At 32.8% G+C, this 27,846-nt stretch overlaps 1 protein-coding gene across 7 annotated transcripts; it reads left to right on the top strand.

Annotated features, from left to right (window-relative positions):
* Positions 1-9,343: 9,343 nt before the first annotated feature.
* LOC149499103 (myosin-1-like) lies at positions 9,344-27,518 on the top strand. Of its 7 annotated transcripts, XM_089719640.1 has the most exons (26): positions 9,345-9,500; positions 10,071-10,409; positions 10,496-10,615; positions 10,688-10,872; positions 11,029-11,130; positions 11,219-11,362; positions 11,455-11,605; positions 11,700-11,727; positions 13,597-13,762; positions 13,920-13,983; positions 14,102-14,115; positions 14,201-14,285; positions 14,747-14,850; positions 14,965-15,103; positions 15,990-16,108; positions 18,039-18,191; positions 18,278-18,367; positions 18,962-19,039; positions 20,278-20,436; positions 20,779-20,985; positions 23,597-23,802; positions 23,886-24,021; positions 24,473-24,602; positions 24,712-24,858; positions 25,170-25,237; positions 26,618-27,518. In XM_089719640.1, exons 3-26 carry the CDS (start codon positions 10,507-10,509, stop codon positions 27,284-27,286), a joined length of 3,453 nt encoding a protein of 1,150 aa, XP_089575766.1. In that variant the 5' UTR covers positions 9,345-9,500; positions 10,071-10,409; positions 10,496-10,506; the 3' UTR covers positions 27,287-27,518. The 7 variants fall into 7 exon arrangements, with proteins under 7 accessions (XP_089575750.1, XP_089575766.1, XP_089575758.1 ...); XM_089719632.1 differs by having other exon boundaries at positions 10,496-10,872; XM_089719637.1 differs by having other exon boundaries at positions 10,071-10,615.
* The last annotated feature ends 328 nt before the right edge of the window (positions 27,519-27,846 follow it).

Here is a 27,846-nt window from a genome sequence, read left to right as displayed (position 1 = left end):
TTGATCCTTCCCGGGAAATCACTTCGGGAGTTTGGCACCGACATCCTGGTCACGTCCAGAGTGTCTATGTGTCTTACTTTCTCTTATAAAAAAGAGGAGAAAAGAAAAAATTTTTGACAGAAAAAAAAGAGTCAAAATCTTTGCCTTGGTTCAATGTTTAGTTCCTATATGTTGATCTGCTTATATTTCACTTTTTGAAATGGAAGTCTTGAATAATATACCATGATTAAGAGATTTCAATGATTATATGTTTAGATTTGATTATGAACTTAGGTATTAGGGTTTGAAACATGACATGTGAGGTTTCTTTAGCAAAATTGTAAATCTCTAGTTAAAAATCTAGACATAATTTTGGCTTAAGAGAAGCATGAATCCTAACTTGAATAAGAAATAGGAAGAAAAGGGAAACTAAAGCCATAATACAAGTATATTTCAAGTCAATAAAGGATGAGGGTATTGCGAGAGAAAAATCAAGATTGAGGGAATAACGGAAATCCGTTCTAATGAAAAGTGGTACGAAGCATAAAATGCAACCACTTTTTGCTTATATTCCCATAAAAAAAATGCAATACAAGTGGTATGGAGCATAAAATGCAACCACTTTGTGTGATAGAAATAGGTTGCCTAAAAATACCTTGAGATGAGAAACATTACATGTGTGCTAAACTTGTCCTAAGTACTTTCTACTTTGCATTCTAAGGAAGGAGAATTGCCTATCTCATGTTTTAAAGTTTGGCTAGATTTTTAAACTTTAGATTTTGTTTGCTAAATTGAAGTTTTAGATGCCATGTTCACTTAGAATACTTTATTCAAAATCAAATTAATCTCTTATCTTTTGGTAGATTACTTTAGAAGTCCAAATCAACGAGTAGAAATAAACATGGTCAACATAAAAAAAAAAAAAAAAAGAAGATGAATGTTTTGCCTAGGGACAAGCAAAGAGCTAATTGTGGGGAAGCTGATAGCCTCGCAAAGCGGTCAAATTTGTTAAGTTATAATCCCATGATTTGTATGACTGCATGTTTGTTTTGAAGATTTTTGGCTGTTGGTCCTGCTTGAGTGCTAGATTCTTTTGGACAGCGATCAGGAGGTCAAATGCTATTTTCTCGGTGGTTTCCTTGGAAGGATCAATAAAGAAAGACCAGGAATAAAAATCCTTAGTGCTTAAATAGGTTCATGCATACATGAGTGAGTTGCGTATTTTATCTCTTTCTGAATGTTGCAGGTGATAAAAGGGTCACTTCATCTTTTCAAAAATGTAAAGTCTCTTTGTTTATGTGGTTTTGCTTAGCTTTCGTTTTAATGTCTTTTGTTAATTTTGGAACAATGTAGATCGGCATTTATGCCCGTGTTAACAAGGTAGACCACTTCCGCAAGTGGGTAGGATGCCTCCTTTTTCATTTCTGTTTTCTTTGTGCAGGAATAAAGTGAAGTCCCAAATCAGAATGTAAATAATACTGTAAAGGAAATGTGAATAATACTGTAATTGCTCAAAGGAGCTACAAAATATGAAAATATCAAAAAAAAAAAAAGCAGCAGCAGTAGTCATCATACTGGTTGGGCCATCAAACACTGATCCCTCCAAGACCTAGTTTCGTCACTCGGAATGAAACCAATCGGCATACCCGGGTGTCCGATTCCGCTAACGATCAGCCAAGTTGGTCAGCAGACTCTGTGTCATGGGACCGCTTTCGAAGTCATGGACTCTGGGAACGCCCTGAATTACACCATACTGGCGGTTGATTCTGTCCGGAAAGCAGGCCATGGAACGATCAAGACTGGCATATAGCACATAATTGAGGTTCATGCTCCCAGCAGTGACCAGTCGAATCCTCCACTAAGGGCAAGTCCAACGAATCACGGGGTTGTCGCCAAAATCAAAGTGTCCTCGAGAGCCAGTGCGAAGATTGGCAGGACCATATGTCGGGATTGAACGAGTTGGCACCGGAGCAATCAAGCTTAGTTTGTCTAAAGCCCAGGCTTGCAGTAATATCGGGCAACCTCGATGATGAACATTGAAGTCGGTAACTTGAAGGGCAATGTCCCTAACCCAGCACATGGTCTCTCCCATGATCATCATAAAGACGGTGCGATGATACACCTGCATGTCCCAGACAACGGTCAGCAATCGGAAATCTCCAATTCCAGGTCAGCGATTCTTCATGGCATACATGTTCAGCAATAAGAAACAACAAGTCCGAACCCAAGAAGGGTTTGCATCCATGGACAGAACCCTATTCAGGAAAGGCTCTAAAGGAAGGCCTTTATTCGGGTCTATTTCGTCAGGAAGGTGAACTAGGCATAGAGCCGCGACCTCGGTCAAATCATATCTTGGGCCTGGGGGCAAAGCTGGACTTTCATCCTGTTCAGGGTGGTGACCCATTATGGCACACATCTCCTCATAGGTCGGAGTCACTTCAGAATCTTCAAATCGAAAAACCATAGTGTTGGGGTTAAAGTGCCTTACTTAAGTGGGTTGTGTTGACTTGCACATGACCCACTTACTTAACGTATTTATGATATTTTTAAGTTATTTAACTCAAATTATATTTAAAAATAAATTTTCATACATAAAATGCATAGATTCTTAAAGATTCATTACTAAAATAAAAAAATTAATACGACAATAAAATTTAAATAGGATTTTAGTTCAAGTATCTATATCTGACACTGAAATTATCTTTTTATCTTTAAATAAATGAGTCACTCGTCTAATCGGCGTGTCAATCTGTGACATGATATGTTTATATTTATGTTATAAATGAGTGACCTATTTATTACAAGAATCCATTTAACCTCAACCTTAACCCTTTTATTTTGCGTGTTAAGTGAATCATATTCGTATGTCATGATCCATTTTGACATCCCTATTGGTCATAATATGAAATTATGCAATTATGTATAAATTATGAGATATTGAGTATGATTATGTAATTAAGACGTGATTTAATGAAAATGAAATTATGATATAATATTTAGTATGGAAAAGTATGATTTTATGAATAAATGGAATTCATGAAAGAGAATATTTTTTTGAACTATAATAAAGTATTCTAATATAATTATGGGCTTAATTTTACCCAACGTCCTAGAGTTATACCCCTTTATCGTCCCTCAGTGTCAAAATGTCCAAATAAAATAATTGTATTTTTCGATTTGTAATAGTAAAGTTTAAACCCACTCTGCTGGTCAATTTTTACCAGTTTACTCTACTGGCATGTAAAATCATCAAAAAGGTGTCACATATTCAACTGCCACGTCACTTTATTATGCTCTCACTTTATTGAGCTTTCTCTCTTCTTTCTACGTTCTCTCTCTTGCAAGCGATAATTACAAAATACCAACAGAGGATGGTTAATGTAGATCACAGGTATCAGAACTCTATGGAAATCTCTATTCTTTTGACCCACGTATACTGCCAAGAGTCCTTTTGGCACTATCACTAATTTATCAATTATAGCTTCCTCTCAGACTGGGATGAAACCCGATCCAGGTTTTGAAGTGCACAATAATTTGGCTCCGATTATCAAGCGGCGTCCCTAGTTAATAAGCTTCGTGAGGTGCGTTGACCTGCATGATTGCTCCGATGGGCTTAGTCGATTGTACTTGGACGAGCATCGGATTCGCCAAAAAATCCATCTAGAGATTCGGACTAACAGCTTTCCAATATTGAATCCTCTTATTTTCTTCATGACATGATTGGTAAGAAGATAAACCATAATAAAAAAGAGGTTTTTTTTTAAAAAAAAATTAGGTCCCCTAATATAGAAAAGCCAAATTGGACATGAGTTTTTAGTGTATTTTAGCATACTTGCACAAATGGATTTTATTTAGATTTTTATATTTGTTGGAAAAGTTTGAAGGTTTTATCTTTTGCTTTGGTGACAGATTCATAATGAGATGAACAAATTGAATGGAGAGCATTTGCTCATTAATGGCCAAAATAAATACAAATCAATGTGGATTCAAGCATATTCGTCTTTATGGATGCTTGGTGGCTTTTTGTTGATTCTTTACTTAGAGCATATTTACATTTGGACTGCTGTAGTTGTGATCCAAATTTTTATGACGCGGGAGCGCTTCAATCTACTCAGAAGAGCTCACAAGGATAGACGTCTTCCTGGGTTTAGGCTTTTGAATTGGTAAGGATGATGATAGTTTTACTTGTGTAGAAAAAAATAAATTTTGAAATATATCATATCATTTTACAGGTATTTCTTTTTCATAGCAATGCTTCTAAAGGAGTTGTATGGGAATATAAAGGGCAATAAATTGCATCAATTTTAATTTTTGAAAGTCAAAAGAAAAGAAAAAAGATAATTTTCCCTATTTGGGCAGGAGAGAGAATGTGGAAATAAGAGAGAGAGAAAGCTTAATAAAGTGAGGAGAGAGAAAAATTAAATAGGAAAGAGAAAAGATAAATAAGAGAGAGAAAAGCATAATAAAGTGACGTGGCATTGAATACATGGCACCTTTTTGATGATTGGATATGCCATAGGAGCAAACATGTAAAAACTGACCGAATAGTGGTTTTAGACTTTACTGTTACAAATTGAAAAGTACAATTATTTTATTGGGACGTTTTGAAAATGAGGGATGATAAAGGGAAAGGGGTATAAGTGTGGAGATGTTGGGTAAAATTAAGTCGTAATTATGAGATCGAAAATTTTATTTATGAACACTGATATGAACGATTTATAAAATGAATTAAATATGATGGTTTTACCGATCCTAGTTTACTTGGTTGAGTCTGTGGTATTAAAGAGATATGGCATGTCATATGAAAAACAATATTATATGTATTATATGACACGCAGTGTAAATTATTCAGGGGTTAACGAACCCCCAATTCAGGAACTAATGAACTCCTGTTATCCAAGGGCTAATGAATCCCCAACTTATGATATAGCCATTTGATTATAACTGGCGGGTCACATGATGTTATTATGGTTTGTGAGTTGTACGTTACTATGTTTTTTATGTCTGCTATTTGGTTCTCTAAGTGTGCTAGTTGCCTAATTAAAATATTATTTTTCAGAAATAACTTAAATAAATAATTATACTGCTTTTGTGGAAATATGTTGATTTATGTGATACCATGATTTAGTATGCTTAATTTAGTGATGCATGATTATTAGATTTAATTAAGCATATGGACTATGAATATTTATATAATGCGTTTGAAATATGCTATATCATGATTATACCATCTGATTATGATAAAATGTTGTGTGCTATGACAATAAGTGATATTATGACTGCTTATATATATATATATATATATATATATATATATATATATATATTCCTACTATAAATGGGCATTAAGCACTACTAAACTTTATGCTCAGTATGTTGACTTATCACACAGGTTGCTAACTTTTGTAGTAAACGGTCCACAGTGCACATTAGACTACTTAGAAGTCTTATTTCAATACAGTCAGTTTTAGACCAATTTCTTTTTCTTTTAGACTTTCATGAACTTCTAGTGGCATATAAATATAATTAAGTTGCTAGATGTTTTTATTAGAGTCAGAATGATGATATAAACTAAATATTTGAAATAGTTGTTTTATTTTCAAAGTTAGAATATTTTATGGCATGTAATGAATATTTTAAATGCTTTTAATTAAATGGAACTGATTTATAATCTGTATTGGGATTTGTGAAATATGATGGATGTTTGATTAAGAATGGTTGAGTTGAATTGGAAAAATATTTTTAAAAATGTAGTTGAGTTTGTGGATGGATTATAGAAGTATTTAAAATGTTTTTTGTGATTTTGAGATACTTAAAATATAGGGAAAACTCATGCAGTTTTTTATAGGATTTTCCCGAAAATTTTCTAAGTCATTTTTATAAAATTAAATAAATGCTTTAAAATTATTAAGTCTTAAGCATGCCAATACTCCGGTATTAAATCTAATATGGCTCTTAAGGTCCTATTTTACGAAACTGGAATTTGGATATCACAAAATGTGTCGCTAAACTAACCAAACTATACATTGTATAAACCCCTCTTCTTCTCTCACCCTCACACGTCGAGAAAGAAAAAGAGAACAAAAGTTCTCTATTTCTCTCGTTCTATATCTGGTCATTACTCATGGAGACCTCCTATTGTTCTCTAATTCTTTCGTTGTATTGCTCTTTAGCTCACTCTATCTTTGTTCTTTGTTGAATTGGTGAGATATGTTATTCTTCTTTTTTTTTTTTCTTTTGGATGTTGATTCTTTCTATTACACGTAACATATACGAGTAGCGCTTGACAGTTGGTGGAAAGCTTATTTCTTCTCTAGTGAAGAGAAATATAGTGTTAATCTCTCATGTAAAGGTACTGGAAGCTACTACAACTATCACATGTAATAGTGAGTTTCTTTAGTTTCCTTTGCTTTTTCTTCATTAAGCTCATCTTGATTATAAATATAATTAAGGTTGGTTAGTCTTTACGGTTATTTTATTAATGAATGTTTTTTTTTTTTTTTAGTTGATGGTGCTAAAGGCTCATTGGAGAACAAATAGCTTACCTTGTATTCCTTGATGTTGATTTTGTATTTACCAAATATAAATTGCTCAATCAATTAAGGGAGAACAATGTATAATGGTTTTATGGTTATTTTCTAGTTTTGCCATGTCAGATTAGGTTTTTTTTTTTTAACTCAGCTTTGTTAAGCCTATATCTTTATACAGTACAACTTTATATACTAGAAAAACAAAAATACATAGTATGATAGAAAGAAATATCAGATCTCATAGAATACTCTAATTCTAGTATGTTCATTTCATCTAAGACTCAAAATTTTTTTCAATCATTAATATTGATAAGAAGTCAAGTTGCGTTCAAATTAATCGCCTTGACTAACTGTTTTACATATATCTTAATTAAAAAAGCAGTAGGAACTAGAATAAACAGTGCATAGCAATAAATGCAAGTGTAGGATGCTGACTGTATTTTTGTGGGTCTTGTTAATTGCTTAATCATATTTAGCTTACCACTTCATCAGTTAACAATTAATTGGCTTTTTTAAAAATTAGAAAATCATATTGAGCTTACCATATCATTAGTTAACAATTAGTTGACTTTTAAAAATTTTGAACCTAATTGGAAAGATTTACTGTTCATACACCAAATTAACAAAAAATCAAAAGTTTAGACACTATAACTTTACTATTCAATAAGTCGTCTCTAGAAGAATGATTATTTTTAGTATATTTTCATGTTGATGCTTTACTTTTACATATGGTTTTAAAATTTGGAATAGATTGTCTGGTACAACTCGTTAATAAAAAAGGGTCATACTTTTAGGCTATGTTTGATTGATGTAATGCAATATAATGTAATCAAATATGTAATACAATGAAAATTATATTTTAACGGAATGTAGTTGATATTCCATTACTATGTTTAGTCACGTGATTGAAACATTTATGAAATATAATCATCATTCTATTTTTATGATTGTTTGTAAATGTATAATGTAATTAGCACCACACCACCACTAACAATTACACCACCCCCACGCCACAACCATCATTCCATCAAACCACTTCACCATCACTTCATTATTAATACAAAAGAAATGTAATAGAGTTTGAAATGTAATATTCAGCTTTACCATAACGTCTATCGCCTTGTATTAATAGAGTTTGACATATGGCTAATTTGCTCAGTTTTTTTGTTCTACTACTTCTTTGCCACTAAAGCCTAACATATCTATTAATTCATATCGACTACTGATACATAACATCTTAAGTAGTTTAAAGATTTCACGTGATTATGAATTAAAAACAAGAAGTATATATATATATATATATATATATATATATATAAAAGTAGGAATGGAGATGAGAAAAATTAAGATTGTCAAAAATGCCCCTATTAAGCGGATCGACAAAAATATCATTAAAGATTTTAATTTTATTGGTTAAACATAAATGTAATTTAATTTTAATTGATCATATTAATTTTCTATTTAAAATCTAAATTCTAATGGATAAAATAATAATTATATTATATACTATATAAAGTATATATTAAATTTATATTTAATAAAGTATATATTAAATATAATATCTTTAAGAATTTTAATTTTATTAATTGAAAAAAGAAAAATAATCTAATTTTTATCGGTTATATTATGCTGTATAATATACATATTAAATATAGTAAAAATATAATATTGTATAATTATTACTTTTAATAGATTTTTAATTTGTTGGTTATAATTATTTTCTTCAAGTAACTTATTCTATAAAGAATGAATGAAATTTATTATTATTTAGTAACGAATATATTATAAGATTAATTGTTGATGTAAAATAGAAAATAAAACTCACTAGAAATGTATATAAAATATAGAATTGTAATATATAATGTTATATTAGCAAACCATTTAATACGAAAAAAAATATTATAAATTAACCATGTGCTTATTGACTTTAGCAAATAGTAAAAGTAAAAGGAAAAATATCAAAATTATAAACAATGCTGTAAAACAATCATTAATATATTAATTATTATAATAGCAATCTAACTATACTATATAATATTTATAATATAAATTTAATGTAATATGCTAAGTCAAATTACTTCTTATTTTGAGAAAATTTATTTATTTTTTTTAATTTTATTATGTCATAAGATTTTTTTTATTTTATAAATACTTTTAGATTTTTAATAATATAAACATTTTGTAATATTATAATTCATTAAAAATAACAAAAAATTATATGTAAAAATTAAATTATAATTACTTACAATAAGTAAAAAAATCAACGAATACAATTAACTATGAATTTGAGAAAACTAATATATATATATATATATATATATATATATACACATATACACACTTATATAAACACACATCAATTTCTCTTCACCTAATTTATTAGCTTAAACTTTTAAATTGGATATATTTAGTAAATGAAATAGGATATAAAATAATTATAATGCTCATTACATTATGAAATAGAAAAAAAAAAAAAAAAACTATGCAAACGATACAATCAATCATATAAATGTAATTTTTGTTTGTTACATTCAACCAAACATATTTTTATAGTACTTAATGCAGATACTCGTCGATCTTTTTGCCAAAGGATTGCTATGCCTGTACATCATTTGAAAATAAATTAAGCTGGTAAAAATTTCTAAAGTTAGGTCGGTAAATAAAGGAAAAACAGCTATCATAATCAAACAATAAAAAGAGATCACATCTCATCAAACCGTCACCGTTCCGCTTAGGAACCCAAAAATTGAAAAATTCCAGTTTAAAAAAATAATAATCCAGAAAATTGAATAAATAATAAATATTTTAAAAGGCAGTTCTTTTTCCATTATTTTTAAAATATATGTGTGAAGCAAAGAAAAAGCTGCTGCGCCACACGCCTTGAATTTTCCATTCAAATCTTCTTCTCTCTCCTCACATTCTCGCAAACCAAACGGTTTCTCTGTTTGAGCATCTTCCTACATAGTATATGCTCTTTCTACTATTTTTAAGGTTGGTGTGTACGTGTTTACTTTTTTGTTTTCCTTTGAATTTCGAATTTTCTTTTCACTTTTTTTTGATGTTTGAAAAGAAAGCTCATTTCACAGTATATTTTTAGTTCTCTGCAATTTCTAATTCTCTGCATAATCTAGGGTTTTGAGATCGATCTGAGCTTCTAAGCTGTTTGTTGAGGAGTTGATTCCTTTTGTTTTTTGCTTTTTTATTTTTATTTTTATTTTTATTTTTTGACTTTGTCAAGGTCATTAACGTTTTCTTTCCTTTTCTGGTGATTTCTGACATATATTGTGTCTTCAAATGTGGATAATCCAAATTCTGTTACTAGATCGGTGGAGTTTTAGCATATTCTTTGCTTTTAACGTTAATGCATTGCTTGATTGCTGAGAAAATGGAGCTAAATGGAAGGAAATGGAGACAATGAGTCTTTTAGTTATTGTTTCTATTTCTTTCCCCTGCTATGTGTTCTCAGCAAGCAAATGGCTTGACCTGCTCTGCCGAAGCATGTTCTAATTAAGTCTTGCAGATATATTTATGATATTAAATTGCTTTGCTTTTTGTTCACAGCCACTGTAACGATTTTTTTTGCATAGTTTGAAGTGCGTAGACTGGCATTTGCTTTTAGAAGAATTTGAAGATCAGAATCCAACCAAGAACTTGAACAACTGATTCAATTTCTAAACAATTTTAATTTGGGAATTATAATTTGACAAGTATCTACTATCGAAGACTTCTATTGATTTGGTTTACTTGAAAGAGTTTTCCATCTTTTTGGGTTGGATTAGTCTGCGGAGTTGTCAATGGTGACCAAGTATTGAGCGGCACTAGGGCCTGTTTCTACAATTATGGTCCCCTCCATTACGCTAATCATATAAGTTGCTAAGTGGGGTCTTGTGATAAAGTTTGGTAGGGAGACTTTCTTGGTGAAAACTGAACTCTCACCTTTTTGATTTATCTTTATCTAATGGAATCTACGGGAACTCTATCCTCAGGATTGGAAAAAATGTCACAGAAGTCCCAGGCCCTGCCTTCTCTGCAATCAATCAAGTCATTGCCTGTTGGTTTTAGGTTGACTGGTTCACCAACATCTGATCGGTTGGAAAAATCAAATGGTATGAATGTAGAAAATAGTGATGCAGTCTGCTCAAGTATTCCTGAAAATGATAATTTAGGCAATGTAGCAGTTGATGGAGTTGGTAATGATTTCAACGAGGATTCGCCGTACAGTGGACAAAATGGGATCTCCATTGAGGACAGGCCCTCTTCGGGTGATGAGGACTTGGATGCTGTCACTTCACCTTCACCCTCGGTCTCCCCATCGCATACTGAACGTAGGTGGGGTGACACCACCTCCTATGCTAAAAAAAAGGTATTTTTGTAGGATCAGAATAGTTTTTGATTTGATGGTGGTGAAACTAGTTGTGGATGCACATCTATAGCCTTGTTTTATTGAGGTGAAGTGATTGGATCTAAAATGTTATAATTTTTTGTTGATCTTGGTTACCGACTCCTTTTCCTGTTTCAGAAAATCCAGTTTTGGTTTCAAATTTCAAATGGGGATTGGCAGCTGGGGAAAATTATATCAACATCAGGGACTGATTCTCTTATTTCACTTTCTGATGGGAAAGTAAGTAAAATTTTTCTGAATAGTTCCAAAGACGTTTTTGTATTAGATTTAGGTGTTTGATTCAATTTCACTTGTATTCCAATTATAGGTTTTAAAAGTGAAGTCTGAAAATCTAGTACAAGCAAATCCTGATATCCTTGATGGTGTAGATGATCTCATGCAACTTAGTTACTTAAATGAGCCATCAGTGTTGTACAATCTTCAGTACAGATACAATCAAGACATGATTTATGTAAGTGTTCATGTTGCGGTTATGTTTCATTTGATACATTTACTAAAATATAAACTTTCCAATGCCTTTGGGATGAATTTTGTGCAATTTAGACAAAAGCAGGGCCAGTGTTGGTGGCCATCAATCCATTTAAGGAAGTTCCTTTATATGGCAATAAGTACATTGAAGCATATAAGAATAAATCTATTGAGAGGCCACATGTGTATGCCATTACAGACACGGCCATTAGGGAAATGATACGAGGTGATGGTTTTTCTTTACTTTTTAGGATTAACTTTGATGTTTCATAACCTATATATATATGATTCTTATTTGTTTTCTTGTTTTCTCTCTCCAGATGAAGTAAATCAATCTATCATCATAAGGTTAGTAGAGCCAAGTCCTTTTTATGGTTTCTTTTGTGATTTTTGTTATTCTTATTCAGTTATATTTTTATTTCAAGCAGTGCACTAATTTTTTGTTCTAACCTTATGCTTCTTCAAGCTTCTTTATGCATCTCTTCTAATTCATTTATTGCAACACTAAACTGATGAAGATGCATGCTTCCAAATACTTTAACAAGGGTTACCTGATGAGGCATTATTTATATCAAAATATGGCATCTTGCATTTGATACTTCTCTTATCTATTAACCTGAATGCCTGTGTCAATTTTCTTGTTATGAGCTCCGTGGATGTTCATCAGGATGTGTTTTCTTGAGGAATATCTTTTAAGTTGCCGTTTTTGGAGCAACATGATTTTAGGAGGAAGGACTCTAGTAGGCGTGCATATGGAGTTATTATCAATTTTTTCAAATCATAATCACCATCTGATACATTTACTCATCATGTTGTGACTGTTTAATTTTGTTATAAAGGAAACTAGTATAGTTGTTAATGCTAAGGGATATGATTAAATAATTTGCCTTAAAATATCTAAGAGGGATCGGGACGCAAGTCTCGCGTTCAGAAACAACCAGAAAAAGGAAAGAACTGTTATAAGTAAGTGACTGTTAGAACCCACATGTGCAAAACCAACTGGCTTGTGTTAGGTCCAGTACCCATTCAGTTACAAGTCTTTTAGTTATTTTATTATTATTATTCAATTACACCTCCTCAAGTGCAACTGGTTAACTTGGCCAACATTAATAAGCCGGTTAACTTAGCTTTGTCTTGCGGTGGGCTTCAACTGGCTCTAATAACATGTTAGAGTCCATGGGCCCATACACAAATGGGCTTATAAGTGACTGAACATTGTAACCACTTGCACAAAACCAGTTGGCTTGTGCTAGCTTCACCTCAGTCAATTATATGTCCTTTAGTTATTTTATTATTATTCAATGGACGATTCACTTCCCAATAAATTGTATCTCTCCTACCTCTTTATGTTTTTCTTGAGGAACTAATTCTGCCTTTCTCTTGTTCTAGATATGGAAAGACCTTTTTCTTTTTGACTTATTGTCGTTTTCATGTTGTATGCTCGGGTGAGGCTCTATGATATATGATAAATAATGGCAAAAGATTTTATATTTCCTTGAAATCTGCTTTGGATCTTTATGATAGAGTCTATTCATGATGAGAATTTTGAAAGTTGGGAATGGCATTAGGCAGGGGCTGGTTTTATGATGCCCATCAGGTCCCATTAGGAAATGGGTGGGGTGAAAAAATTTTTTATAGGTATTGGTATCCTGTTTGTTTTTGTAATTTTATTTTATTAAAAAAAATCATACTTTATATGTTCTTTGCATATATATAAAATTTTCAATGTTATATGTTGAAGTTTGAGAACAACATAGTGCAATGAATAGCGCGTTTTAAAAAATCAAAAGTTTTCCATATTTATAAAACTCAAGACTGTAGTACAGAAATATAGATTTCCTAAGGGAAAAGTTGGGGGTGGGTTGGGTGATCTATACTCATCCATGTTCCACTAAGTTTGGGACAAGTTAAAATCGTTTGTCATTTGGGTTGCCTAAATTCGATTACTTGTTTCATAGACTACCGTTGAAAGTGAAAAAAACTCCTTGGGATAAAATTTGCATTCTGAAAGTTCAGGGACCTATTTGAGCTTTTTCGAAATAAAAGGTTGTTGTGACATATGCAGAGTACATGATATATGAAATAGTAACATGTTGGAAACTGAGAAGCAAATCATTTTTTTAGGTGCATGAGCTCATTCTTTTTGCTAATGATTTAACGCAGTAAAAGCTTGAAATGTTTTATTAACTTATCTTATTTTGTTCTTTATTTTCCCAGCGGTGAAAGCGGGGCAGGAAAAACTGAGACAGCAAAGATAGCAATGCAATATTTGGCTGCTCTTGGAGGTGGCAGTGGCATAGAATATGAAATACTGAAAACTAATCCCATTTTAGAAGCATTTGGCAATGCAAAAACATTGAGGAACGACAACTCAAGTCGTTTTGTGAGTGTCACATTCTTTGCTGAAAAATCTGTGTTCATAAAGTTGATAAATTTATCCTTAAGGTTGGAAATAGTGATACTGATAACCAGAAACCAGAATTTAGGTATTGAAGTTTTCTCACAATAGATACTAATATTTTCTCCTGAACTCATTGCAGGGAAAGCTGATTGAAATTCATTTCAGTGAAACTGGAAAAATATCGGGTGCCAAAATTCAAACTTGTAAGACCATTTGAATCATTGAGGTCCTGAGATGACATTTTATCTATTTTCAATTTAACTTTTGGAAATTTTCTTACTCTTGGTTTTGAACTATGTTTTGCTCCTGTTTGGCACACAGTTTTACTTGAAAAGGTAAATCATTCATTCCTCTGGCATTTGATCGTGTCCTGACATTTTTTTTTATCATGTTGCTAATTTAATCTTATTATATAAACAGTCTAGAGTGGTCCAGTGCATGGAAGGAGAAAGGTCATATCACATATTTTATCAGCTTTGTGCTGGGGCCCCACCTGACCTTAGAGGTATCAATTGCTGTGAATTTTTATTGAGTTTGTTCAATGTTGTTTCACATTTTGAAGACTGTAAAGTGGATATATTTTCTGTAGGCATTTTATTGTAAATAAAAAACCCTTTCTTGTTCATACATCCTGTGGAATAATTATTTATTAATATTTAATAGAAATGATGATATCTGGGGCTTTATTAAAATTTACAAATTTTAGCCACTTCTATTCACTTATGGTATTTATACTTTTGAGAGATAGACTCTATGATATAGTATATCCAAAAAAGTAGACGATAATTTTTGCCACAGGTGACAAAGGAGCTACCATTTGAAGTTCCATATTTTTTAATGGCTGCTTTATTAGTGCTTGGGCCTGTTGGACATGAGTCATTTCTTCTCCTAAATTGTGTTTTCTCTTTTCTGAGGTTGGTGGATATTTAAAGTTTGAACTTTATGTTATCTGCTGTCATGGTACAGAGAAGATATGTTTGAAGAGTGCAAGTGAGTACAAGTATTTGAGGCAGAGCAATTGTTACTCGATCAATGGGGTTGATGATGCTGAACGCTTTTATGTTGTTAAGGTAAAATTTTCTCTTTTTCTTGCTTCTATTATTCATTTATTTTTCATTAAGTTTATGTTGAGGACTAGGTATTTGTTATGGATGTTGATCTCATTGCTCTGTACCCTTTTTTAGGAAGCTTTGGATATTGTTCATGTCAGCAAGGAAGACCAAGAGAGTGTATTCTCAATGCTTGCAGCTGTATTATGGTTGGGAAACATCTCATTTATCATTGTTGATAATGAAAATCATGTTGAACCTGTGACTGATGAGAGTAAGATTCTTCAAGAAGTAAAGACATGAAGAATGATATGAATGTTGGATGTTTTCACATTTTGAGATTTAATTTATTTGCTACCTGTTGTTATTGTGCCCATGCTGTAGATAATGGGGAAATTAAAAGTTTGGGTTAGAAAAAGGAAAGGGGTTAAGAAAGACAGCTACAAAAGTTGTTTGCTAGAATTGGGAATATCAATACCTCCCAGTTAATGTTCAAAACATCCAAAAGAAGAAAAGTTGGAAAAAATATTCAAAATAAGGCCTTCTTATTTAGTGCTTTTTTACTTAGCAGTCCCTGAATCTCTTCCTTCTATTATTTTAATATCAATATTACTTCATTAAGTCAAGTTTATGTTATGCTGCCTCATTATGCTGCCTCACTAATTAAGTTAGCATTAATGAATTCAGGTTAATTTTTCATTAGATTCAAGGTTGAAATGTGCTAATTTACTATAAATCCTGAACATCCTGGGATGTGTTGGTTGTGCAGTTTGTTATTTAATAATGGGAAAATGGAAAGGATTTAATTGTATTGTTGTGATAATTTTTCTAATTAATTTGTCTTAGTGATTGTCAAAATTCTATCTGTTCTGTACTGTTCAATTTCTGATCTAGCATTATTTAAGTGAGAAATTGGCACAAAGATCAATGGAAGTCATTTCGGGGGTATTATTTTACAAAGCCAACTTTTAACTGGAAAAGAAAATGGACTAGTTATTTTTTGGACATTCCATAATTGAATTAAGTACTTCTATTTGTGGACGGAGGGTGTATTACTATTCCTTTATTTGTTTATTTATTTACTTTGTGGGGTTGAGAAGAGATTTGAAGGATGGTGGTAACCAATTATTGCGCTGAAACCTATGTGTTTCTTGTTTCAGGTCTAACTACTGTTGCCAAATTGATTGGATGTGATGTTGGGGCGCTTAAGTTAGCTTTATCAACTCGCAAAATGAGAGTAGGCAATGACAACATTGTCCAGAAGCTAAAATTATCGCAGGTAAGAAAATTTTTTGGGGATCCATAATCTTCTTCCTTTATTGCACACTCCAAAACTAGTATATATGTTAATGTGATATCAATGGTGTAAATGGAACTACCAAAGTGAGCATGAAATTAAATATTGGCTGTTACTGTTTTGCAATGCTCTTATGTAACGAATCTTTGGTCTATTGTTAACATTGCCTTTTTTGTTGAACAGAAGTTTAGCAATATAATTAATAGTGATTGCAGCCATTTTATAAAGTCAACAGCCATTACCAACAACTACTTGTACATAAAGACAATTAAAAAAATATGGCTATTGTGGCTATTGTTCTCATGTAATTTGTGATTGGTCTCTTTTATTTATACTAAAAGGCAAAGTAAATCTTTTATGTGTATGAAATTCAATGTAATGTTGCTTGGCAAACCAAAAACTTACTGGAGTTATAACAAGTAGTGATGGCTGCTTGTTTTATTTTACTTTGACTTTTGTTTATGGCTAATGAAAATAAAATACGATGATCTTTCTTTTTCTTTTCTATGTTTTGTATTTATGTTCACTTTCACACTGACAAATAGACTTACATTTAAGGTTTAGGAAGCTTTCTGATATGACCGTGGGAGAGAATCATAGCTCAAAAGCTAGCTGTTGAGTTTGGAGAGTCCAACTTCATATGAGTCCCACGTTGAAATCTCATAGTCTCAATGTGGGATCCAAGTCAAGTCCCATAACTTGTCTTGCAACTAGGATCAGAACACTTTCACTAATTTATGCATGTAGTGTAATTTGCTACCCCCCAAAAGAGTTGTGTAACATTATTATGCATTCACAAGGGCTCTGATTCTATCACACATGATCATGACTGTGATTGTTATTGTGTTTGAAACTTAAATCCATTTGTGGAAGTAAACATGGCTACATTTTGTGGAACATGGATATCTGTAAATCATTTTGTTTTCTTTCTTTCTTCTTTTTTTTTTTTTTCCATAAAATTTTTTTTAAACTGGTTTTTTTTTTTTTTTTTTGGTACATTTTTTTCCAAATGAACATTTGGAAGTTAGACGATCTCCCTCATGCTGTTGTGACAGTCCAGGAACCTAGTTAATTAAGTTAAATGGATGATCATATGTAGCATGTAATTCAAAATCTTATATGTGTCAGTGAAAAGAAAAAAAAGAACAAAAAAATTGTATTGGATAATGATTGTAAAATATGTGTAAGTTGTTTCCACAAGGTTCTTCAGGATTCTGCTCTTAAATGTCTCAAGGATATACAAATTCACATTAGGTTAGTTGAGGCTTGCATGATAACTGATATGCATCATATTTTGGATATTGTATTGCACTTTAAGAACATATTGCACTTTAAGAACATGTGTTCCTGTGTCTCCCCCTCCCTGCATGTGTGCACAAAATCTAACATGCTTGCACTTTGTCACTGTCTTTGCTTACATGATATTCGAAGGAAATTATTGTAATATTTGCTTCATCAGTCGTTTCATGATAAAGAAATTCTAGCAGTTTTAACATGGGTTGACATAGTTCTTAGAACAGAGGATGTTCCTTAATCTGGTGACTTTTGTTTTGTGAATGCATGTAAATTGGTGATTTTAATTGTTCTACTATGTGCAATTCTTCATGTTGAATGGGTAATCATGTTGTGTTTCTAAACACAATTTTTTCTCACCACTTTTTTACTGTGTTTCATATATATTGAAAGTTCAAGGATTTTAACTTTGGTTCACATACTTGACATATGGTTATCCTCTTTTATAAAAATTGGCAACCTTCCAGTTCGGTAAAATAATATTCTTGCTTATTGAAAGACAGACAACGGTACATTATCCTTGATAGTACATTATAACTTGGATGGACTATTTTGTTTGAAATTAAATACATGTAAGGAACCTTTTGCTATTGATGAACATATTATCTTTTATTTTCAGGCCATTGACACAAGAGACGCGTTGGCAAAGTCAATATATGCTTGCTTATTTGAGTGGTTGGTTGAACAAATCAACAAATCTCTTGCAGTTGGCAAAAGGCGAACAGGAAGATCCATCAGCATTCTTGATATTTATGGATTTGAATCATTTGAAGTATGTTTCAACCGAGAGATGATTTTCGTTCTTTCTCTCTCTTATTATTTTACTTAATAATTTTTTCATGTGTTATGTTTTTACAGAGGAATAGTTTTGAGCAATTTTGCATAAATTATGCAAATGAGAGATTACAACAGCACTTTAACCGCCACTTGTTCAAGTTGGAGCAAGAGGTAATTACCAAATAGTTTTAAGTTCAGGGGTTAAAAAATGGACTTGCAGTATGGGTTGATTTCTACATAGGTCCTCACAATTAAAGCATAATTTAACTAATTTAAGAATTTCCAATCAAAACATTATAATTTTAACAACTATATTATTCAAAAACTTCCTGGTATACTTTTTTTTTGCTTCAAATTCTAATTAATTGTTACACTTTTATAAACAATCATCATTTTAAGAATTATTATTATTTTTTTAAAAAATCATGCTTTCTTTATGGTTTGTAGGAGCTTTGATGGAGTAGTGCGCTCTACTTTTAAAATCAGAATTTGTCCATTAATTTCCTTTTGAACAAGATCAAAATTTTAACTGTTATTGAAAGTTAATAACTCTTTATTATTGAAAAAACTCCCGGTTTTCGGGGAAAAATAGACTTCAGTAGAAACTTGTTTCATAAGTAGCATAACTAGCATATACTTGAGTCTCAAATTGTAAGGCCACATCATGCAACATTCCACCAGAATAATACTGTAGCCTATATAATTAGTGAACAAAATGGAACATTTGCACTACATCTGCTTATTGGATTTTTTTGTCTTTCCTAGGAATATATTCAGGATGGAATTGATTGGGCTAGAGTTGACTTTGAAGACAACCAAGACTGTCTCAATCTCTTTGAAAAGGTAAAGAGCTTTTGTTGGAAATTCGCATGTGTGCTTTATTTCCTTTTTTTGTTTCCAAGGAACAGATATATACCTTTATTATAATATGCCTTTTGGTAGGTCCTGTAAAAATCTGCGATGAGTTGACTTTAAAATGTTCTCATAAAAATCATAGAGCTTAAATTAGGGGTGTTTATTGTCTGGGCAGCCTGTGTGTCAGCCTAATCCTGACTCTGTCAAAGAAAGGGCCCTAGCTTATGGTTAGGCATTGGGGGGTAGGTTTGGGCCAAATATTTTAGGCCTGCGCAAATTTCAGGTTGGGCAGGGCCCGAAAAGCTAAAGCTAAGTTTATACAAAAATAGAATAATAAGATTTACATTTCTTAATAATATGTTCAATTGTTTCAACAGTAATAATTATTTCATTGTTATAATTTGATATATGAGTTATTTATATTTTATATTGAAAAACTTAATGTAAATACTTATTAAAATAAAATAGTTAAAAATTTGGGCTGACCAGAGGCTAGGCCCTAAGACTTTTGCCTGGACAGGGCTTGGGCTTAGACATTTAGGCCTGTGTCCTGGCTGAGCCTGCTCTCCGGGCCTTGATTTTAGGTCAAGCCTGGCCCATGCCCACCCTTAGGCACAATAGTTACTTCATGCTATTTATTCAGGTGTAAGACATACCAATTCCATTAATTTTTAATGGAATGAATTGACTTTTATCCTAATGCAGTTGTCAATTCGATGCGTTTGTTTGCACTAAGATCATTATTTTATCATCTTACGGCCAAACTTAAAAACTTGTGTTTTTGAAAAGTTTCATCAGCATAGGTGTTGTAGGAAGTTGACTCCAATAACTTTTTGGCACAAGTTCTAGTTTCATTTGATTGAATGGTATTTTGTCATATTATTAAAGCCAAGTCTATGCCTTAATTTCTAGCTACCCTTGACTTTCGTTACTTATATTTGTCCCATTTTTATGCCAGAATTATGTAGATTTTGCTTGTGAACTTTTTGTTATGACATGTTTGTTGGCAGTTGATAGAAGGGTCTACCACGTATGTTAATAAGCTGATAGTGGTAAAACTTTTTTTTTTTATAGTTGCAATAAATGTAAATATGGGTTGTTGTACAAGCTGAAATAGTGAATTTTCAATTTACGAGGATCACAATTAGGACATGGCAACTTGCTGAGCTATCTGATTTTTTTTTTTCTGCAATTTAATGATTCTTTTTCTTTTATCTTTTGTGCAGAAACCTTTGGGGTTATTATCTTTGTTAGATGAGGAGTCCACTTTTCCAAATGGCACAGATTTGACATTTGCCAACAAGCTGAAGCAGCATCTGCATTCTAATTCATGTTTCAGAGGAGAGCGAGACAAAGCCTTCACGGTTTGCCATTACGCAGGGGAGGTATGCAAATTTTGTGAACCAATAGACCACGTTTGCTTTTTGTTTGTAGCTCAAATTTTTATAAGATGGTCTTGTGGCAATGCCCAAGGCGCAAAGGAAGTTTATTGAGTGCATATCTTCTGGTTTAGAAAGAATGGATTAACCTTAGTGTTGGGTTCAATTCAACATCTACTTAATGACCAAGCTGCTAGAAGATTGTATCTTGACTTACCAAAAAATAATAGAAAAGAGAGAGAGCAAGATGGGGAATGGGGGTGAGCTTAGGGATTTTAGGTTGCTGTAATATTCTTGTTCATTTAAAGCTATCTGACTGTTTATGGTTCTACATTGTTCAATGTGCAGGTTATGTATGATACAACTGGATTTTTAGAGAAGAATAGGGACTTATTACACTTAGATTCCATTCAACTTTTGTCCTCGTGCTCAAGCCATCTTCCTCAGATATTTGCTTCCCGTATGCTTGCTCAGTCTGAGAAGCCTGTAGTTGGTCCTTTATATAAAGCAGGTGGTGCAGATTCTCAAAAGCTGAGTGTTGCTACAAAGTTCAAGGTATACTGCTGCTAGTGGTGTGATCAACCTGACTTAAATTAAATTGTGCAATCATGATGGTATCATAAGCTTGAAAAATTTAAGGTAGCATTTTGATGAATCATACATTATGAATCCCTATTTTAAATTCTCAATAAAGGCAAACTTGATAACCTTTTTGATGTAGGACAGGTTAAGTGACCAGCCTATTAATGCTTTTATGGTGGACAAATCTTAAGAAATTTTTTTGTTTTGGGGATTCGGTGTAAAGACTGAAAGTTTAGGTTTGATTAAGAAGATAGTAGTGAGATAGTAGTGATAGCATGGGAAAAGAAGATAAAGAAGAGAGAAAACCTGCATGCTAGTTTCTTGACTCATATCAAAATACTTGAAATTTCATTATGGAAAACCCAAGCTGCAGCAATGGGTTTTTGGTATGAGTGGTTCGGCAATTGGCACTCTCCCTTAATTGATGTCGTGATGTCCTCATGTATGGAGACAATGCCTATTGGGAGAGCTTTGCCCCTTAGTAGGTCGACTCAACACGAATGAAGACTAGTCAGGTTTCGTGCACCATTAAACAGATGCAGGCCTGGATAAGCTGTGGATAAGTTCAAAATAATAATAATAATAATAATAATAATAATAAATAAATAAATGAACTTTAGAGTGTGTTTAGGATAGATATTCATTTGAAATGAAATGAAGATTTGGATTTGTTCTTTGTGTAAAATCATAAAAAATCAGCATGATTATCAACATTTTCAAATGATTAATCATCTGGATGGACCCCAAGAAAATAAGTAGTTTATAACTTTATGTATAGGTATTTGATGAACAATTCTACTCCTACGAAGGTTAGGTATCTCAAACTAGGAAGAAACAACTTTGTGAATATTCCTAATGAAAATAAAAATAGTAATAAAAAGCACTGAATTTCCTATATAGATAAACTGACAAGAAAGATCTGAATTTCATAATTAAACATGAAACAAAAATAATACATAAAAATAATTTTCCTCGATTGCATCACTTTTATGTTGTTGCAGAGTTTTGTTTGCATTCAAGCGAAAATATTTAAGTATTATGAGATGCACTAAGACGTATTAAGCCTATTGCTTTCTTGCTTGTGTCAGCATGTCGATGATGAATGATGATCATGAGTAAGTTGTGCACAAGATTATGGGGGAATACACGTGTGTATTACAGTTACAATATTTTTCGAAATTTTGGGCGTAGACTATATTATCTTGCTCCACCTCTATAATTTTAGTCCACACCCTCCAGTAGATGTATGGTTCGAGGATGAATCACGCGGAAGCTTGTGGGCCTGTGACATCCCAACCCGGCAAAGCAATCCTAAGCAAGCTCCTAGCTAGCTTCTAGGATGACAAGGTTAGCTATGGGTAGTGGAATGCGGGACACAGGAATGAATCGGATTATATATCGAAAAGAGGAAAACTAATTATCGGAGGAGCCTTTTGGTGGAATGGCGTGGACAGTTGGAAGAACTTAAAGGTTAAGCGTGCTCATTTGGCGGAAATCCTAGGATGGGTGACCTCATGGGAAGTTCCTCATTTCACCTGCAGGACAAAATCGTGCAAGTCTTGCAAATTCCGTTCCAGTCTTGCCAATCCAGTATAGGATGGAATTGGCTTGATCCAAAGTAGACATTATTAGGATAGCCTATGGGCTGCCATTTTGCTTATATCCTGGTTGATGAGTGTTTGTCTCATAGTTATAGGAGGTTAGGAGTTCAAATTCAGAAGCTTCTTCCATAAATTTCTCATGCACTATACAAAAAGAAGTGATTTCTTATGGGCAAAGCAAAGGCTTTATTCACTATCATTCATTAGATATTTTGTTGTTGTGGTTCCAGTGCAAATGGATTTTTTTAATGAGAATTATGAGAAAGCCTTTTCATAATTTATTCTTTAATTCTAGTTGTAATGTTTTTTGGATTAATTCATCTTTTCCTTAAATTTATTTAGCATTTATTTCAGTGCATGTATAAAATTTTGGTAAAAAAAAGTATCTTGCTTTTCATCTTATTCTTCATGTTCTTTTTTAATAAAATTCATAGGTTTTGGAATATGAGCATCCTGCAGCCTCATGCATATGATAAGATTATGGGAACAACTTTCAAAAACGATAACTAAAAGAAACGTATTATCCCAAATCGAAAGAAGAATGTAACAGAGGAAGAGCTGTTGAAATTTGTATTGGTTCAATGAATTCAATCAGAAAAGACTCATTCATCTTAGAATCCAGTCTTCTACTTTTACTAATATCATATCTCAAGAAAAGAAGGAACACAAGGAAACAAAAGAGAAAAGAAAGGTTGACAAACAACCCACAGGAATTACAATCCTCATGCAGAAGAATCTGCTGAAAAATGATTGGTCATCAAAAACATGCCCTGCTTATTATTGTCTACTCCTCTATATAGCCAATGCCTCAATTGTTGTAACTGATTGTGCCCACGTGTCTTTTCTCCACTGCTGAAATCACTGACACTCCTAATATATTGTTTCTGCATTACCTTTGCTTCTTCTGGAATATAGCTTGAACAGTTTATGTTTTGGCCTTTTCTATCATATTGCTCTTATTAACTGCACATTTTGGTGGTTAGGGTCAACTGTTTCAACTGATGCAGCGCCTAGGGAACACCACACCACATTTTATACGTTGTATAAAGCCCAACAATTCTCAATCTCCTGGGTCATACGAGCAAGGGCTAGTATTGCAGCAGCTGAGATGTTGTGGGGTCCTTGAGGTTGTTCGTATCTCCAGGTCTGGATTTCCAACCAGAATGTCACACCAGAAGTTTGCCAGAAGGTAAAGAAATTTAATGGTTTAACTTCTGAAGTTTTGTCTCTTTTATAATTCTTCAGTACATTGTAATTTTGTCTTTTCAACAGATATGGCTTTCTTCTTCTGGAAAATGTCGCATCTCAAGATCCTCTCAGTGTTTCAGTTGCAATTCTTCACCAGTTCAATATATTGCCTGAGATGTATCAAGTTGGCTACACAAAGTTGTTTTTCCGAACAGGACAGGTGAAATGATTAATCTACACACATGCATGCACACAACACACAAGTGTGTTTTCTGTCACATGGTCAACATTTATATCTTGTCATCATTACCTGATGAACACTTTTGCCTCGTGGATGAGGACCACTGTTGATGACTATCCCTTTTTTACATGAACCATAAGAGAATATTTTCTCCCTCTATTAGATTTGTAACACATATTATGGTTTCTAGAATTCTGGTGAGTGTAAACATCATTAATCTACAGTAAAACCTCAATTTCTAGAATTCTTATATGAGTGTAAACATCATTAATCTACTGTAAAGACGCAATCTTTTTGAATTGAAAAACTCATTTTTCTATATTATATTTTGTTGTTTGGTGTTAGATGAATAAAATATGTTTCTGGATACGTTATACATTGATATGCTTTACTATTTACGCATAGATTTTTGACAATGAAATCCATGCAGATTGGTGTGCTCGAGGATACAAGGAACCGCACCCTTCATGGTATTTTACGTGTTCAAAGCAGTTTCAGAGGGCACCAAGCTCGTCGTCACCTTAGAGCGCTTAGGGAGGGAATTGCTACTCTTCAGTCATGTATTCCCTTTGTATTTGAACTTAAATTTGTTTGAATCATCATTATGTTTCTTATAAGGAAACATGGATCTTATATAACCTTGGATGGCTGCCGTATTTCTTTGCACAGTTATTCGGGGAGAGAAGATTAGAAAGGAATATGCTGTCTTGCTGCAAAGACAGAGAGCTGCAATTGTTATACAAAGACAAATAAAAAGCAGAATCACTAGGAAAAAATACAAGGACATCCATGAGGCATCAATTATAATACAATCAGGTAGATTTCAATTGACTAAGACAATTCTGTTTAATTGCATGTTTTTAGATAACAGTAGCCAAGGACTGATTATTTTTGGGTTTCCAAATGTTTGTACTCTAGTGGGTTAAAGTCCATTTGACGACTAAAAATTGTGTATGTTGAAAATGGTCACTAGTTGGGGCAAATGTGTTTTGATAGCCATATAAGAGAACCTTTGAAAAACTTGGCAGGTTTTGTCTGAATTGTAAGCCAGTGTCAGCTCAATTCTGACTAAGATATACAGGAAGTTTACTGAAATTTATTCTTGATTTTCATGTGGCATGATGCAGTTGTTCGTGGATGGTTGGTTAGAAGATGTTCGGGCAATATAGGATTAATGATATCTGGGGGCATCAAGGTACTTGTTCTATCTGCTATTTGTTGTTTTCTATGTTTACTCATAACTTATTTGCAGGGCAATTTTGTTCATACTTCCATATGTGTTGAAATTGATGTCCATTTGATAGCATTCCTGAATGTCTTTTCTTTTTGAGTAGTTTAATTTAATCTAAATATTTTGGAAGACATCCTTTTTGGTACATCAGAAATAAATGAAACGGGGGGAGACTGTCTTGCACCTTTGACCTCCTTCACTATTAGGCGGACATTCGCCCTTGGCTACTAGCTCAACTAATATTCATGTGCACATATGTGATTAATAATTATAATTCAGACCTACTGGCTACTTTTGTCCAACATCCATGTGCACAAGCATGCATAATTATAAGAATTTTAGATGTGAAGCTTTGGGCTGAGGAAAAGTATTATATTTTTAGCTTCAGTTTTAATTTTTCATCTCAAGTATTTAGGCAATTTATATTAAGATGTCTTTATAATATAGTTATGCTATCAATGCACTGGTCTTAAATCAGATTCTTCTGACAATTTTGATAGTTTTTCTTTACTCATTTGACATTTGACCTGCATTATGCTCGATTTGTCTCAAGCTATAAGAAATTAGCGCATGCCTGTTACAATCCTTAACCCTTATTTGTTATTGAGTTACAGGCGTAGGATTTAGAAAGTCTAGGTTAGGATAAGTTAAAGGTTTATATTTAGATGCTTTTCTTCAATTTGGTTTGATGTTTTCTTCATTTCATACAATTTACAAGAGAAAATTAAGAGTTTATTATAGAGGTTACCTTTTCGATCTGTGAGTTTAGGAATTAGAAACTCTTAAGCCTCGGAGAAATGCTGCTTGGAATCCTTAAATCACAATCTCCTAAACAATGGAATATATATAGAAAAGAAAAATATACTAGATATCTACCCACTTTAATAAAGAAACAAAATTGAACAGCTAAAATAAAGAAACTTATTTTCCATATTTTATCCGCACACTAGAGAGAAAAAAAAAATATTACCCCAACTAAAGCAGCTTTCCAGGTATACCCTTTTCCAATTCTTTATTTGTAAGAGTTGTGTTTTTATTCCATGGACAAAGCATTTAATTTGCATCAATAAAAGCCGATCTCTATATCCAAGGATCCAACCCAATCGAACAGATGCTGTCAATTGCTTTAGCAGTAAAACTCTTTTTCATGGTTTTTTTCCTGTTTACTTTTTCTGCCTGTTGCATGACCCCAAGATTCTAAGTTTTTGTTGTTCAATTTGGAGATCAGCGGAAAATTAAAAATCTAGCTTTGTGTTTTAGTTTTGCTTTATTATGGTATTGATGTTATTCCATACACGCATTTTATGTGTTTTAACGTTAAACAAATACAATGGAATACCACAGGGGAATGAGTCAGACGAGGTAGTGGTGAAAGCATCATTTCTTGCCGAACTACAGAGACGAGTTCTTAAAGCTGAGGCTGCCCTTAGAGAGAAAGAAGAGGAGAATGACATCCTGCACCAACGTCTTCAACAGTACGAGAGTCGTTGGTCTGAATATGAGCTAAAAATGAAGTCAATGGAAGAAGTATGGCAGAAACAGATGAGATCCCTGCAATCCAGTTTATCCATTGCCAAGAAGAGCCTCGCTATTGATGATTCCGAGAGAAACTCAGATGCATCTGTCAATGCTCCAAGTGATGAGAGGGACTATAGCTGGGACACAGGAAGTAACAACAGGGGTCAAGAAAGTAATGGTCATGGTGTAAAACCAATGAGTGCAGGTTTGAGTGTAATAAGTAGGTTAGCTGAAGAATTTGAGCAGAGGAGTCAAGTATTTGGTGATGATGCCAAGTTCTTGGTAGAAGTGAAATCCGGTCAGGTAGAAGCAAGTTTGAATCCGGACCGGGAACTCAGAAGGTTGAAGCAGATGTTTGAAGCTTGGAAGAAGGATTATGGAGCTAGACTACGGGAAACAAAGGTAATTTTAAATAAACTAGGAAATGAAGAAGGAGCCCTGGACAGGGTGAAAAAGAAGTGGTGGGGAAGAAGGAACAGTGCAAGGTTTACTTAAATTAATAATTATTCTGTAATCGAGTTAGAGTTGGTGTTTTGTTTGGCTGTTAGCTCTAGCAATTTGAAATCAGGAAATTATATATGCCGGAGAGGGAGAAATTGTGAGTTTATTTTAAGCAAAGCCATCTGCTAAAGGCAAAAGCTTGATAATTTGTTTGTAAGCCTTAAATTAAAAATGTATATCATTCTTTATTTTTCTTTTATGCTAATTTCTTCTATTGTATTTTTAATTGGCAAACCTATCTTTTAGTTTCTAAATTATGTATGTGGACGTAGCACAACCTTGTCAAGAAAAAAGATAGTTACTCTGATGCTTAGGTCCAAGTTGGAAAAAAGGAGGGAAAGAAGCTAAAGGCATATTCATTTTTCGAAAACTCTTGGTGGAACATTCATTTGTTTTCCATTTTTCATTTTACATGGAGATGGAAAATCTTAAAGAAATAAAATAAAAATGGAAATTATGTTTATTTGCAGTAATTGAAAAATTACTTTCTAACTAAGAAATGGATAATATGTTGAAATTATAATTTATATTATCTTTTATAAAAATGGAATGAA

The sequence above is a fragment of the Jatropha curcas genome, chromosome 1, assembly GCF_041381405.1.
Source record: "Jatropha curcas cultivar XTBG-Jc1 chromosome 1, XTBG_Jcur_1.0, whole genome shotgun sequence".
Taxonomy (NCBI): Eukaryota; Viridiplantae; Streptophyta; class Magnoliopsida; order Malpighiales; family Euphorbiaceae; genus Jatropha; species Jatropha curcas.
This window is presented reverse-complemented; position numbering and strand designations above follow the sequence as displayed.

What these genes read in the sequence shown, in the direction of transcription:
- LOC149499103 (XM_089719624.1), top strand. Translation starts at nt 10,468, where the DNA reads ATGGAATCTACGGGAACTCTATCCTCAGGATTGGAAAAAATGTCACAG. An exon ending in CATTAGGGAAATGATACGAG is followed by an intron (nt 11,606 to 11,699) that starts GTGATGGTTTTT and finishes TTCTCTCTCCAG; the next exon opens with ATGAAGTAAATCAATCTATC. An exon ending in CACCAGAAGTTTGCCAGAAG is followed by an intron (nt 23,803 to 23,885) that starts GTAAAGAAATTT and finishes TCTTTTCAACAG; the next exon opens with ATATGGCTTTCTTCTTCTGG.